Below are 13,839 nucleotides of genomic sequence, written 5' to 3'. Positions count from 1 at the left end.
ATATATATATATATATATATATATGGAAAACAATGATTTCTAGGACTTACAGTGCTATAAAATTTATTTGTACTCGTGTTTCATACTTGCTAAGCCTCACCATAAACCTCATTTATTCTCTCAATTGGAAGGGGAAGACAAATTAATTTTTGTAGCTTTCAAAGATGCATATTATTAAAAAAAGTACCACATTACTATATTAACACGCATAAAACCACTGTAATTTGTAAGGCTTTCCACTAAGCTATGTGTGGGTTAAAACAATCTCATTTCTGTTCAGAGCACTGATTTAAAGAATAGACTTCAATATCACCAGTCAAATACAAGTTTCCATTTTAAGCCAATTACAAACAACTGTCAGATTTACATAGGTTAGAATGTGCTCTTTCTGTTTATTTTATAAACATGTACTTAAGAGAAGAGGCATGAGTAGACAAGAGGTTTCAAAGGAATGGAGTACACTATAGACATAGTATGGTAGGTGTAATAAAATATAAACTGATTAATAAGGCATGCCATATGACACACAAAAAACTTATTTGGCATTTTTTTAAATATTTTCTTTCAAATTAAGAAATTACAACGTATATAATATTACAGTCTCAATTATAAACTATTTTGTGATGCCACCTTTATTGACATACAATGATAATAAAGTTGTTTAATTACATTTGAAAATAACTATAATGTTTTGACTTGTGCTCTTTGACCTGTCCATAGAAAGAGGGTTAATGATATTAGAGTCAAGCTCTTAGAAAGTGGTGAAGGAGATTCAATCAGTCTGCTCCAGCTTCTACTTTGGGAAAAAAAAGAGTTGGATGGTACTAATTATAGTCCATCTCTCTTAGAATGGTTGGAAAATGATCACTGCCCAAGATGTCATTGCTCATCTCCCAGGAAAAACAAGGTAGAAGGAAATGAGAGCAAATGAATAGATCAATGGCAGTAAAAACTGACTTGGAGCATGAAAATAGGCATACAATCCAAAATTGAAGAGAAAAAGGTTGTGATCTGAGGAAATACACTCCAAAGAATGATCCTTCCTTTCAGCATGAGCAGCATCCCAGAGGGGACTGTGTCCATTAAAGTCTCTGAGAATAAAGTAGGGATATGTAGATTGCTGGCTAAGATCATCATTGTCTGCTTAATTGAAATCCTATACTGATGACAGGTAAAATAAACAAATTATGATTGTATGACCAATGGCAACAGTCTCCAGTAGTGTATTGAGTGGCACAGTTATTTTGGATGTATGCTGGTCAACAAGCAGTACCACACCCTCATTAACTTATCCTCACACAACTCATCTTCCTTTTGTAATAAAAATGCCAACAGGATGACAGTATTAGTAGGTCTCAGAAATGTCTCCTGTAAGAAGGTACACACAAGATAATAATAATCAATCAATCACCCACATTTTGCTTTCATGCTGATGCTACATTTGCCAGTAGCATCATCATTTCAGATATATTTTGTCTCAGTGTTTGTCTTTGATGTTGAACAATGTCTTTGACAATGGTGACACCATTCAGATTAATCATGTTTTTAACTTTTTTACAAGCCATTGGTCTGTTTAATTTTATTTAATTTTTAAACCTCACTTGCTTAAAAAAGGTTTTTGTTGTGTTTAAATTTTTATACTTTTTTACTATATTTTACATTCATTTTTTATGATTTTTGGTGCTAATTAGTACTGGTAGTTTGGCACCATTAAACTCCCAACAGTGAAGTAAGCAATTGATATGGAGTGTGAATGATCACATCTTGTTTTATTTATATGATTCTCGAGTGTCTTTAGCTAAACTTGCACTTACTTATAAATTCAGTGGGATCATTGTTGAGCTCGGATTTAAATAACTGCCTAATGTTAAAAATTCACAATTTTTAAAAAAACAATGATTATTTTGTACACAATTATATAAAAATTAGATTGTTTCCAGTCTCCAAATTACTAAAAAAACAATAACTTACTGTACAGGATAAAAAGTGGTAAAAAAAACCTTGATGAAACTGGAAAACAATCTCATACACTCTACAAGTTTTGATGTATACTATTGCATCATCCTCAGGAGTGTAATGTTTTGCAAAAAATAACATTTATACAATTATCAAAACACCAATTTACATATTAAAGAACTTCAAGCCATCGTTGTTTTTTAAAAATTGTGAGTTTTTAAAATTGAACATTACACATGTGCCCAAAAGATTAAGAAAAAAAACAACTACCTAATGGTTTGGAAACTGGCTGCAAACCTTCTTCAGTGATTTAGGTTTCTGATTATTTTACTTATATTCTATCCCAAAAGAGTTACAATCGCACAACTACCACATAAGATTTTAGCTTTGTGTAGCTTATTTCAGAACACCTGAGTGTTGTTATCATTATTCAAATCTAAAACCATAATTACCAGAAAAAGAGGTTTATTAGAACCTATTCATTAACATAGTTATAGTTTTTACTGTGAATTTTATGAATTATTTTGAAGGCAGTGTATAAATGTACACAGAATACAAATTTTAATTTAGTCAGTCTTTTACACATTTTCTAATTGATGACATTGAAATGATTCAAACTAGACCATGCATCATTTATTGGACTTTGTTGGGTTAGGTTAGGTTGCATCATAACATGACATTATACACTACATTTTCTGCTATTCACTGTAATTTTATAATTTTTCTTTTTAGTCGCCTGTATCAGATGGCCAAACTTTACTTGTACGCTCCCTCCTCAGGACTGTACACTTGCCCTTTAGCTATGACAGATGGTGCTGCCAAAACTATAGAGGTTAGTTTCCATTCATAGTTTTTATGTTGGTGTTAATAATACTAGCAGAAATGCCACCCTACAGGTGGCTGTTTGCTCTAGTAATTACTAATTGTAATTTTCATACCTCATTGAAAAAAATTTAGAAAAAAGTGAACATTTTCTAACAAAGGATTTTTTTCTGGGAAGTACTGCATGGGAAAAGTGTTTGGATTGTCATACACCACTCATTGCATCAAAATGATTCAATGTACAGAGCTCAACATTTTTATAAATTTTAGTGATATAAACTGTAATGTTTTTATATATTAAAAGTGGTACCATTTATTGAAAAATATAATATTTTTAAGAACTCCAGTTTTTCAGTACTACATTTAAAAATTACATCAATAAAGATATAATCAAACCTTCACATACAGCCATAGTGAAAGTCATATTCTAGTTGTGAAGAGAGTACTTTTTTTTAACATTATGTTCTATTATAAAGAAATGGTTGTTGCACGTAACACAGTCATTTTTCTAACTGTCTGAATCTTGAATACCTAAAGTGTGAACTTTTTTATGGATTTCTGTTTCAATAGATGGCACAGGAGTTTTCGTTAAATACATAGATATTAACATACATGCTACATCCATTATATTAAGATTAATGACAGATAATTTACATTTCACATATATACTTTCCACCCATTTTCAATAACATATTCCCCCTGTGTGAGCAGTTAAGGTTTCAGACTTACAGTGCTAAAATCCAAGTTTGATTTTTCATGGTTGACATAGAGCAAATATCCCATTCTGTAGCTTTGCACTTATACAACAACATCAATAAAGTGTGTCCTGAAGTTTTTCCTAAATACTAATAAAGAATCCAGAATTAGAGTAATCTCATAATCATAGTATAAAACAAAGTTAAAAACTGTACCTATTGACACAGTGGCTGTCATACTGTGGACGCTTGTTCTTATTGAGTCAGAAGTTGTGTATCTACATAAGTACCAGTACTTACTGACACAGAATCTAATCATTCTGGTCATTTCCAATTCTTAGATAGAAAACTTGTAATGTTTGCAGGTGCAGACTGGCCTAACAAAACTCCAGGAAAAATTCCAGTGGGCTCCCTTGAAAAGTTACACAGTTTTGTTATTTTTATAACAAACCTGTGTTCCCCTTCTAGTTTTTTTTCCTGGTAAAATTTTAGTCCAGTCCATCCCTGAATGTATGAGAAATTTTAATTAGCTGTTTTTATTGTTTTTTTCAGTTGACACATTAGTTATGAGTTTTCTTGGTAATGTTGATCAATAAAATTAATTTGTTTCTACTTTGTTGTTTCATGGTATTTCGAGTAACAGAAATACAGTTTTTAGCACTAAGTAATCAAATATCTTTCAATATACACAAATGAATTTGTCAGATTTTTCTCATTATACTTTAGTAAACCATTCTTTTATAGTTGTGAATATTACTATCAAGTGAAAATGTATTATTAATAGACCTTAGGTCTCACTCATCCTGTGTTTGTTGCGGCCTATTCTCGACTTGTGTCTCGAGATCCCAAATTCTTCTGGACATCTGGTCAGTGGATGACTGAAAGACAGGGTGGATCTGATGTTGGTTAGTTTCTCTATATCAAGCTAATTATTCAACATCATTATTTAGAGATTGCTGAATAATTGTTCATGGTGTGAATGAAAACTTAATTATAGAAACAGCCAAAAATAAAAAGAGCCTGGAGTGTTAAGTAACCATGAGTAGGCTATATAAAAAAAGCAAATACATGAAAAAATAATTAAGAAAAGAATACCTCAAATAAACTATACAATAAGCATAAAATTAAGAAAAACAGAAAATTGAAAATAAACTTTCTGAAGTTTGGTGTCAGAATACTCAGGAAAAAGTTTTGCCTTCACTTACAGTCTTAGATGCCAATCCATATATGCAATAAAAGTGAGACCTTTTTAAATCAATGTGGTAAATTACATAGTGAGTTTGAAATATGTGATACCCAAACAATTCATACTTTATTTCTAATCTTACCACTTTTATAGTTGCTACTGGAGCTAAATAATTAACTTATGTAATCAATATAATCAGTTACCTAAAAATTATTTAATGTCATGAAAATAATCAAGTAATTGAAATTAGTTTTTCTAATTACTACTGTTTTTTTGATTATTCCAACTCTCTAAGTAATCAAAATATTGCCATTTTGATTTCTCATTATATATTATTTTTGATTTATTCAGTTTTGCCTCCTTCATTTATTAGTATAGTGATTGACCAACTGGTTGAAACTAGTAGTCCCAATTATTACTATTTTTTATTATTCAAAATATACAAGTAATCAAAACATTACCATTATGATTCATCATTGATATTTTTTAGATTAATTCAAGTTTATTCAAAAGTATATAGGTTGGAATTGCCTGGTGAATATGCTGATTTGAGAGTGGTGGGTTCAATTCACTTTCCACCAATCATACCCATTACTATTTTCAATTAATTCAAGTGTGTTCAGTATAATTGAATAGTGTCATGATCAACTGACAGAAATAATCAACTAATTGAAATTGGTGATTCAAGTTATTACCATTTTTGATTATTACAACTGGCCAAGTAATTTAAATATTGCCATTATTATTTCTTTTTTTTTTATTAATTCAAGTTTGTTCAGCTTCAGGCCTGAATAGCCTGCTGATTAAGGTGAGTACCTTGTGACTCACAGATGGTGGTTCTATTCACATTGCCACAAGCCATACTCACCCTTTCAACCATGGAGGCATCATATTTGTTTCTTTGTTTTTGAGTTATGCTAAGGCTACCTGTAACTGTACCTAATTTTACACTGATAACCAGAAAGAAAGTAATTGATCAGCAACATTCACTGCCAACTCTTAGGCTATTTGTTATCAACAAATAGAATTGACTGTCACTTTAAAATGCCTTAGTAGCTTTGTAATAACTCAAACAAAGTTGTTCAGCTTCAGATACATACCAACTGAACTCACACACAACATGATAGCTAATATTGCTTTAGTTGCCATAACTGTGTGTGACATATACACAATTCCCAATGTGAGAATGTGGCCTATACATTCACTATTGGTTACATAACTAGTCACAGTGTGATGCCTGCTGTTCATTCTTACCTTGCTTATGCTAAATAATAGTGTAGATTTAACATAATATTTCTTTCTTATTATAAGCTACAAGCATAAACAGTATTCATTAGGATAAGAATGGATTAATAGGAAAACAATTTCCAGCAAGTTAATATTCATCATTCTTTGATTGCTCAAAACAAGTTCTGATTGCTAATAAATTGCTCATTTAACTGTGTTTGCCAGAAATTGGGAATTGGACTAATAAACAGTCTAAAAATATACAACACCATTAAGTTGTTATCCTATTTATATGAACAGGGCACCTGTTTAAATACAAGTAGTTCTAGCTAAATAGGAAACACTGAAAAGGGAAAACAAAAGTCCATCTTTCATTGCATGTGTCTTAAACACTACTTACCTTGTACTAAACTTTAGTTTCTTTCATATATTAATTTCTCAGTACACACTTGTGTTGTTGCAATTTCTTTCAACTTGAACTGTAAAATGTAAACATATGAATCAATCTAAAGGGTTCTTTATAAACTTTCATTTCTATCAACTAGTCTTTGTTTAAAAGCTTATGATGTTGTGTACTTATAAAGTTGTTAATTATCTTTTAAGTTTTCCCCTTGATGATGTAAGTAAAAAAAAATCTTAATAGTTGATAATTAAAGACTGTTTTGATATTATTGACATTTCAATATTTTATATAGCACTTTGATTTCCACCATGTGAATCATTTTAATGTCTGCAAGGAGTTCATCTAGTATCATTCCAATTTTCTTGCCAAACAGTAAAATTTGTACTATATTTGTTTCTCTAGGATTGACATGAATCTGTTTCCCATACGGTACTATATCTCTTCTCACATAATAGTTTTTCTAGTTCAGTGCTGTCTTCTATATGCAAAATTCTTTTTCCGATGCTACAAGCCTTAAAACTTCCACCTACCTCATGATCAATGTGGTTCATTGCGTCTTCACATTTAAATTATCATGCGATAATCCTCCACCAATAAGAGTTTGACACAGCATACTGATGAACATTACTCCCTCTATTCGATTCATCCTAAACATCAATTCTCGTTAGGCAGTTGTTTAGTACAGATGTTTTGAATTTGTGCTGATTTCACTCGATAATTTCTTTCTTTTTTCTACAGTTTGTTCACTGTACTTTATTGCTAAATCAACTTACCTTTACTTTGTCATTTCTTTCTTCTTTTTCTCAGTTTTCAACTTCTTCATGGCCGATTATTGGCTTGGAATTTCGGATCACAATTTTAGCTTCCATTTTTATTGCCCCCAGTGGCACAGTGGTATGTCTGCGAACTTACAATGTTAGAATCCAGGTTTTGATACCCATGGTGGGCAGAGCACAGATAGCCCATTGTGTAGCTTTGTGCTTAATTACAAACAAACAAACATCCATTTCTATTACTTTGAGTGTTGTAACACAGGCTTCAGGAATGGGGGTCTTGGCTGAGGATTTTTTGGCCATCATGCGTCGGGAGATTGATCTTTACATGAGTTGGCCCACTTCTCCCAACAATGTTCATGCTCCTCCTGTCCCTGTAGAACTTGTTCATGATGTGGAGGAGTTTGACAGCCTTTTCCTGCCTCCTACATATGCTGTGCACACCCATGCCTCTCCTGAAGAATCAGCCAGGCCTCCCTCAGCCTTTATGAAAATAATTTCTGAGACTTATTACATTTTATCTATATCCTGTCCCTTCCATGTTTTACGCTGCCCCATTGTCCAACTACTTTGTCTTCCCTGCTTCTCCCAATATCAGGGTACACGCTGAGCATTTCATTTCTCAATTGAGAACTGGTTCCAGCATGCCTTGTCCACCACGGGTTTCTGATCATTATGCATTGGCTTACCATTAGGCAATCATCCCTTTCTCGACTCCCAGCAGCTGGAGTCACTTCTGCCTGTATGGGGGCAGATCCTGATAATCCTATATGTTTATCCCAAGCCCAGTTTTCCTGCCTTCATATTACCCTTATATCTCTCCTACAGTACCTTTCATCCATACACCTTCTTTCTGAGGCTCTCCACTGATTCCCTGAGAGGTTTTTGGAGGATACCCATTCCCTCATTACCACAACATTTGCACTATTATCCTCCTTGACCCTGTCCCTTCACATGTGGTTTCTTTGCTGTTGGGATATCTTTGGAAGAAATACTGTCTTGTTTCAGGTTTGTTTATCATCCACATATCTTTGCAACCTGACGATGGCTCTCTTTCTCCATAGGTCTCTTTTTGGAGATATTCTTGAATCTTTGGTGTCACTTGTAGCATCTATGAGACAACACTCAACCCTTTTTTCTTTGGTTGCTCGTTTGTTTCAGCCTGCTCCTATGCCACCCTCTATATCTGTTTTCTGTCCTTCACTCCCATCCTTAGCCAATTCCTTCTTCCAGAGGTCCTTTGGTTTGTCATTTAGCTTCCTGTCATACTCATTACTGCAAATAGGGGCTTCTGGCTTAGTAGGGATGGATTTGTCTAATCTTGTTCACCTGTGTCAAGAGTTTATTCCTGACCCGTGGGTGATCCAGGTTTTGTCAGAGAGACTTTTTCTTCAATTTCTCTTCCCACCTCCTTTGTCTCTATTACCAGTATCTTTCCCATTACCTCAAGATCCCACTACCAGTCAGCATCTATCCGAGGCTGTTCAGACTCTTCTGTCACAGTGTGCTATAGAGCTTGTCCATCTTCCTTTTCCAGGTTTTTACTCCAGACTTTTTGTCATCCCCAAGAAGACTAGGACTGACATCCTGTGATCGATCTGTCCCACCTCAACCAATTACTGGATCTGCCCCACTTTATCATGGGATCTTTTTTAATACTTTGGTGGGCTTTTCCTCCAGGTCTGTAGATGACCAAGCTAAATGTTGTGGACACTTGTATCCATATTCCCATTTCTCATCAGTCCAGATACTATCTTCGGTTCATCCACAATAGGTTGTGTTTCAGTTTTGCACTCTACCTTTTGGGCTTGCTTCAGCACCATTTGTGTTTTGTTGAGGTGTCAAAGCCGTTTTCTGATTTATGCATTTTTGGGGGTTGTAGTTACACCACTATGTGAACAACTGGTTTCTGTTAGCTCCTTCCAAACAAGTGTCTTCTCAACACACTCGCTGCTATTGAGAGAAGCAGCTTGTGTGGGTTGGATTCTCAAGTGGAGAAGTCTTTCCTGATCCCTACCGAATATCTTGTCCACTTGGGTGTGTTATTCAACACTTACCTCAGTTGGGCCCAACCTTCTCTAGGCCCTTTTCTCTCTCTCCCTCTCTTCCTGCAAGCGAAGTTTTATCACTTTTGGAGACTTGGACTTCTGTGGAAGCCCTTATCACCTTAGGTTGTGTGCATATGCATTCTCTTCAGTGTAATCATCCTTGGGATCCCTTGGACTCCAAATTATTGTTCCTCCTTTTATCATTAATATGGTGACTCCCATGCACAGACCCTTTCACTAATGCTCACACACCCAAATGACATCATCTTGTTTACACACTTTCATAATTCAAGCTGCAATAAGTTAAATGTATAAAAATCATTAAACCTTTGAATTATGCTTTTTAAAACATAATTAAAATATAAACATAAAACCTAAATGCAATTTGACTGTCTATCAAACTAATACATATAAGATGAGAAACTTTCCAAGTACTATGTACACCTCGAGAGAACAATAGACTTAGCTTCATTTCATTCCATTTCAAAACAAAGCCACACACACATACACTTACCATTACATTACTGAGATTCAAGAGGGAATTCTGCTCTTCCTGTTGGTTATAAGCGTGCCAGTCAACTTCAAACCATCACATAGTAACACAACTTCAACTTTGCAAGTGGGTATGCTGATCTTAAACTCAGGAAATATTTACAATGGTTAATTTGTGGGAAAATGTCACCTAAAGACCTTCAAAAACTAATGCAAAACATCTGTATTGTGTACTTTGGCCATCTGTAGGAACTGTCTGCATTCCAAATACACAGTTTCTTCTCTATCAGTTTTTAAAGTTGGGAAATTGTAATTGTGAGTGGATCACGTGACAGCAAAAACTGCAGTTTTAATTGCTGTTTTAGATTTTTCTTTTTAAAATAAAGGAATATAACTTAGATAATATAAAACTTTAAATTATAACATACTTGATAATAATAATAATTTCATTAAAATACATTTATAGTAAAGTGGTTTAATTAAATTTTCAGCGTAACATAAATCTTCACATATGTGTTGGTCATGACTCCTCATTACGTCAGTCACGTGTTTTTGCCTTATGTGCTCCACCTTTGTGTGGTTGGTCCCAGAGGTTGATGTTGCATAGATCCAGTTGGATTCACTCCAGTAGTTTCTCGGGGTGCTGGTTTGTTATTTATGTGCTCCAGCTTCTGGGTGGTCTTATCCAGAAGATGATGTTGCATGGGAGGCAAATGTCGTTCTTCTGGCACTCCACCTCAGCGAAATTCATTCTTTAAGGTAGAGTGGAACCAGTCCAGTTGGTTTTGGATTTAAAGTGAACCACCACATTGGCACGTCCCTTACTACCATCATTCAAATGTCAGATTGCCAGGTGGCTGGTGTTGGTATGTATTTGCACACGTGCACTATTTAGTCAAATGGTATGGAAATTTTCTCCTTCTCTTCTACTCAGCTTGAAGTTAAGATGGTGTGTATCCTCCTTCTACTGCAGGTCGAAATACACATGCCCGATGCCATCTGGCTTTGGACTGGAGTTGACCTATCGAGTATAGTCTGACACACCCTAGCCACTCTGGACCAATGGACACATCCATTTTAGCTTTCCCTGCCATTTGGTCTGTGGCTGGGGACCCTACATTCATTCTTCTCCTGGACTAATATTCCAGAGATTTCAGTGGGATGTGGGGTCAGACCTACGTAGATTTTTTTTTCTCATTCATTGGATATGCTCCTTCCAATTTCTGCCAGTTTATATGACACCTACTACCACCCTAGGCAAAGAGAAGTGGTGCAGTCTCCCATATATGTTGCTTATCTCACCAGGGGTTCACATTACATGGGTGTTCTTTAGATGTTTTTGAAAGATGTTTGTCTATATCCCTCACACATGTCCCTCCATCATTTCAATGTGGGATTCTAGCTATTATGTGAGAGGAGGTAAGGTACCATATTGGAAGTTATTATTTGATGTCTTTGAACCCAAAACAAGCTGAAATAGAAAGATTACTTTTATAAAAAATAATCATTTGAATGTAATCAGTTAATGAGCCTGATGGTTTATGAATTAGAAAATTACATTAATTTCTCAACTTTAGTTGCTACAAGCTATCTCTGATTTGTAGAATAATAAAGATGTAATTATAAAATCAGTTGATAAAGACTTATCATCAGTGATTATGAATAAGGAAGATTATCTTGGTGAAGCACTTTATCTATATTATGGAAGAATTTTATTGCAAAATTAGAAATGTCTTGAAGGCTTACTCTGAGAAGGTAATAAAATAAAAGTATTTTAATCCTTTAAACTCCTTAAGCACCAATTATTTATTCTTTATAATTGATTCCATATTTTTTCAGGAACTAGTTATTTAACACAGAGTTTCTTATTTGTTTAAAACTAATCTGATAAAATGCACAATTGAAGTCCATAAAGACTTGGTCTAATCTTTATAGAAAGACTATGAAATATGCAAGCTAGTCTATAAGTATTTTCAAGAAGCCATATGGACTGTCACAATTATTCCATAAGTAATTTTAGAGTATTTCATGTGTTTTTTTCATGTCATTACATATGTAACTTGACAGTATTCCATAAGTACAACGATCTATAACAAACAAAAACCTGGAATCTTATTAGAGAAAAACAAAAGTATCACATTCCATGTATTAAAGAATGTTCATTTTTCATGTTTGCATCTCTTTAATGACGTTTATTTCATAATTTCCATATTCTGTAATAGCAGCTGTTTTCATTCTCTTTTCTGAAAGAGAATAATATTACCAGGTGTGTTAAATCATTAAAATAACAGATCATTATGTAGATACTCAAAATTAGTTAATCTGACTTAGCAATACAGTCACGTTATATACAGACAGATTAATTCTATTTAATGATCATGATTTGTGCATTAGTTTAATATTATTAATTTATTTGAGTATTGGAATGTGTTTATTTCCTTATAAATTAACCAAGTAACCTTATGTGCAAAAATATTTCAAAATAGAGGTTATCCCCTTTTGCATACAGACTAAGCTTATGGAAATACAAAAAAAAGATGGAACTGTTTGTCCTTATGAGATTTTGAGTCCATGTGGATTATCAAAACCCCCTAATCTAGTACTTACAAATTTTGGTCTCTTAACTTGTGGATTCTGTAACTAATATATAAGGATTCAATAAGAAAATTTCATATTAAGTGTCTTCTCTTCTGCTTTATCCCAGACAATAGAATTGCCTTCCTGATCTTCCTGTGTGTGGGATTCCCAGACCAGAGAGGCTTTGTCTCACAGTCTTTTTTTTTCTCTCTCTCCCTTCTGCTGTTTAAGAAAATTGTGACTTTAACCTTTTTTCTCTCAAACTTTATTTTCTTAGATGTCCCATTGAACTAGAAACAGTGTGTTTAAGCTTCTCATTAACATTCTTCTGTTACTTCTTTCTCACAAGTCATTCTTTGTTTTGTAATATTTTCAGGTTATTGATCTCTCCCTTTTTTTGTTCCTTAGCTTTGGTTTCTTTGCATTGAGTAGGAGCTCCTCATTTCTACCTATTCTTGTCCATTCCATTGTAGTGCTTTCGAGAGTTTCATTCAATACTCTTATGCACATGGGAACTTCTGTTATATTAATTTGAATGACTATGTCTGTGAACATGTCACTTTTTTGCAGAATATCTGCAACTGTGGAAATATAGGTTGTAACTGAACTTTGAGTCTTAGAGGTTTTGGATTTTGGTATTCATCTTATGTGGAAGGCTGTAACACCTCTGTCACTACTTACTATTTTTGTCTACATTCCTACAGATATATTTTAAATAAAAGCATGATATTTGAAGTTTTTGAATCGAATTTCATTCTCATATTTTGGTCATTTTCAAATGTCTGGTTTTGGGTCTGCTCAAGTTGAAGGTATTTTTAGTTGTTGTTTATTTTAAGATGGTAAATTTTCCTCAATTGTGGGTTTATTTTAGGAAAGATTGATGAATGTCAGAGGCTGGTTTAGCCATTTCCTAATTTCATTTTCTGATACGTCCTCAGTTTTACGGCTTCTGTTATTTTGTAATTCATGGTCAAGTATTTCAGTTTTGTGCCTTTTCCTTTGGTCGGTCATTTACCATGTTTATGTTCATATAGTCATGAAATCTCTCTATCATCATCAAGATATTCATATTCATCATTAACTGAATGGTTGGTTGGTCAACTTAGTTTTATTTCCAGTCTTTGTTGTACAGTAACTTTTCTGAATTTGCATCTATGCCATAATCAGTTTTTTCATGCATCTAGAAGTCTTGATTGATTTTCGTAAATGATGTTTACAGCTTCCAAATGTGAGGGTAGTGACTTTGACATTCTGGTAAACAGGTTTTGCTTCTTCAGGTTTGTCCTACTTAACAGATCTTTGTTTTGATTGGAACTCTACCATTCCTTTAGTGGGATATTACTTCTCAGTGACAGATACTCTAATAACTAACAGTTCCAGTGATTTTCTCCTTACTGGAAACTACAAGCTTTGGAGTGGTGGTTGTCCAAAAATTTCACTGTTGTTGGAGTTATGTTGAATCCTTCACTAGCAAATTTTCATTTATTCATTGATGCCTCTCCCCACCCTTTCAGATCAGTGATGAACTATCATGTTCTTTGTTGTGTCTGGTCTCCAGAAGAGTAGGAGAAATACAGTACTGTGCAAGAGTGTTAGGACAAAGTCAAAAATTAAATTTCAGGCTATTTTCAAAGAACAATGGAAGGTAAATCACAGGTGA

The 13,839-nt window shown here is 33.9% G+C and overlaps 1 protein-coding gene across 3 annotated transcripts in view; it reads left to right on the top strand.

Annotated features, from left to right (window-relative positions):
- Nucleotides 1–13,839, top strand: part of LOC106462575 (acyl-CoA dehydrogenase family member 11-like) — a 176,685-nt gene that overhangs the window by 69,120 nt on the left and 93,726 nt on the right. For all 3 annotated transcript variants that reach the window (XM_022389869.1, XM_022389870.1, XM_013922509.2), the window contains exons 3-4: nucleotides 2,689–2,788; nucleotides 4,258–4,378. In XM_022389869.1, coding sequence (XP_022245577.1) covers nucleotides 2,689–2,788; nucleotides 4,258–4,378 — 221 coding nt within the window. The remainder of the gene's footprint in view (nucleotides 1–2,688; nucleotides 2,789–4,257; nucleotides 4,379–13,839) is intronic.

Source organism: Limulus polyphemus, unplaced genomic scaffold (assembly GCF_000517525.1).
Source record: "Limulus polyphemus unplaced genomic scaffold, Limulus_polyphemus-2.1.2 Scaffold1200, whole genome shotgun sequence".
Classification (NCBI taxonomy): domain Eukaryota; kingdom Metazoa; phylum Arthropoda; class Merostomata; order Xiphosura; family Limulidae; genus Limulus; species Limulus polyphemus.
The sequence above is the reverse complement of the archived record's forward strand: the minus strand, read 5'-3'. Positions and strand labels throughout refer to the sequence as shown.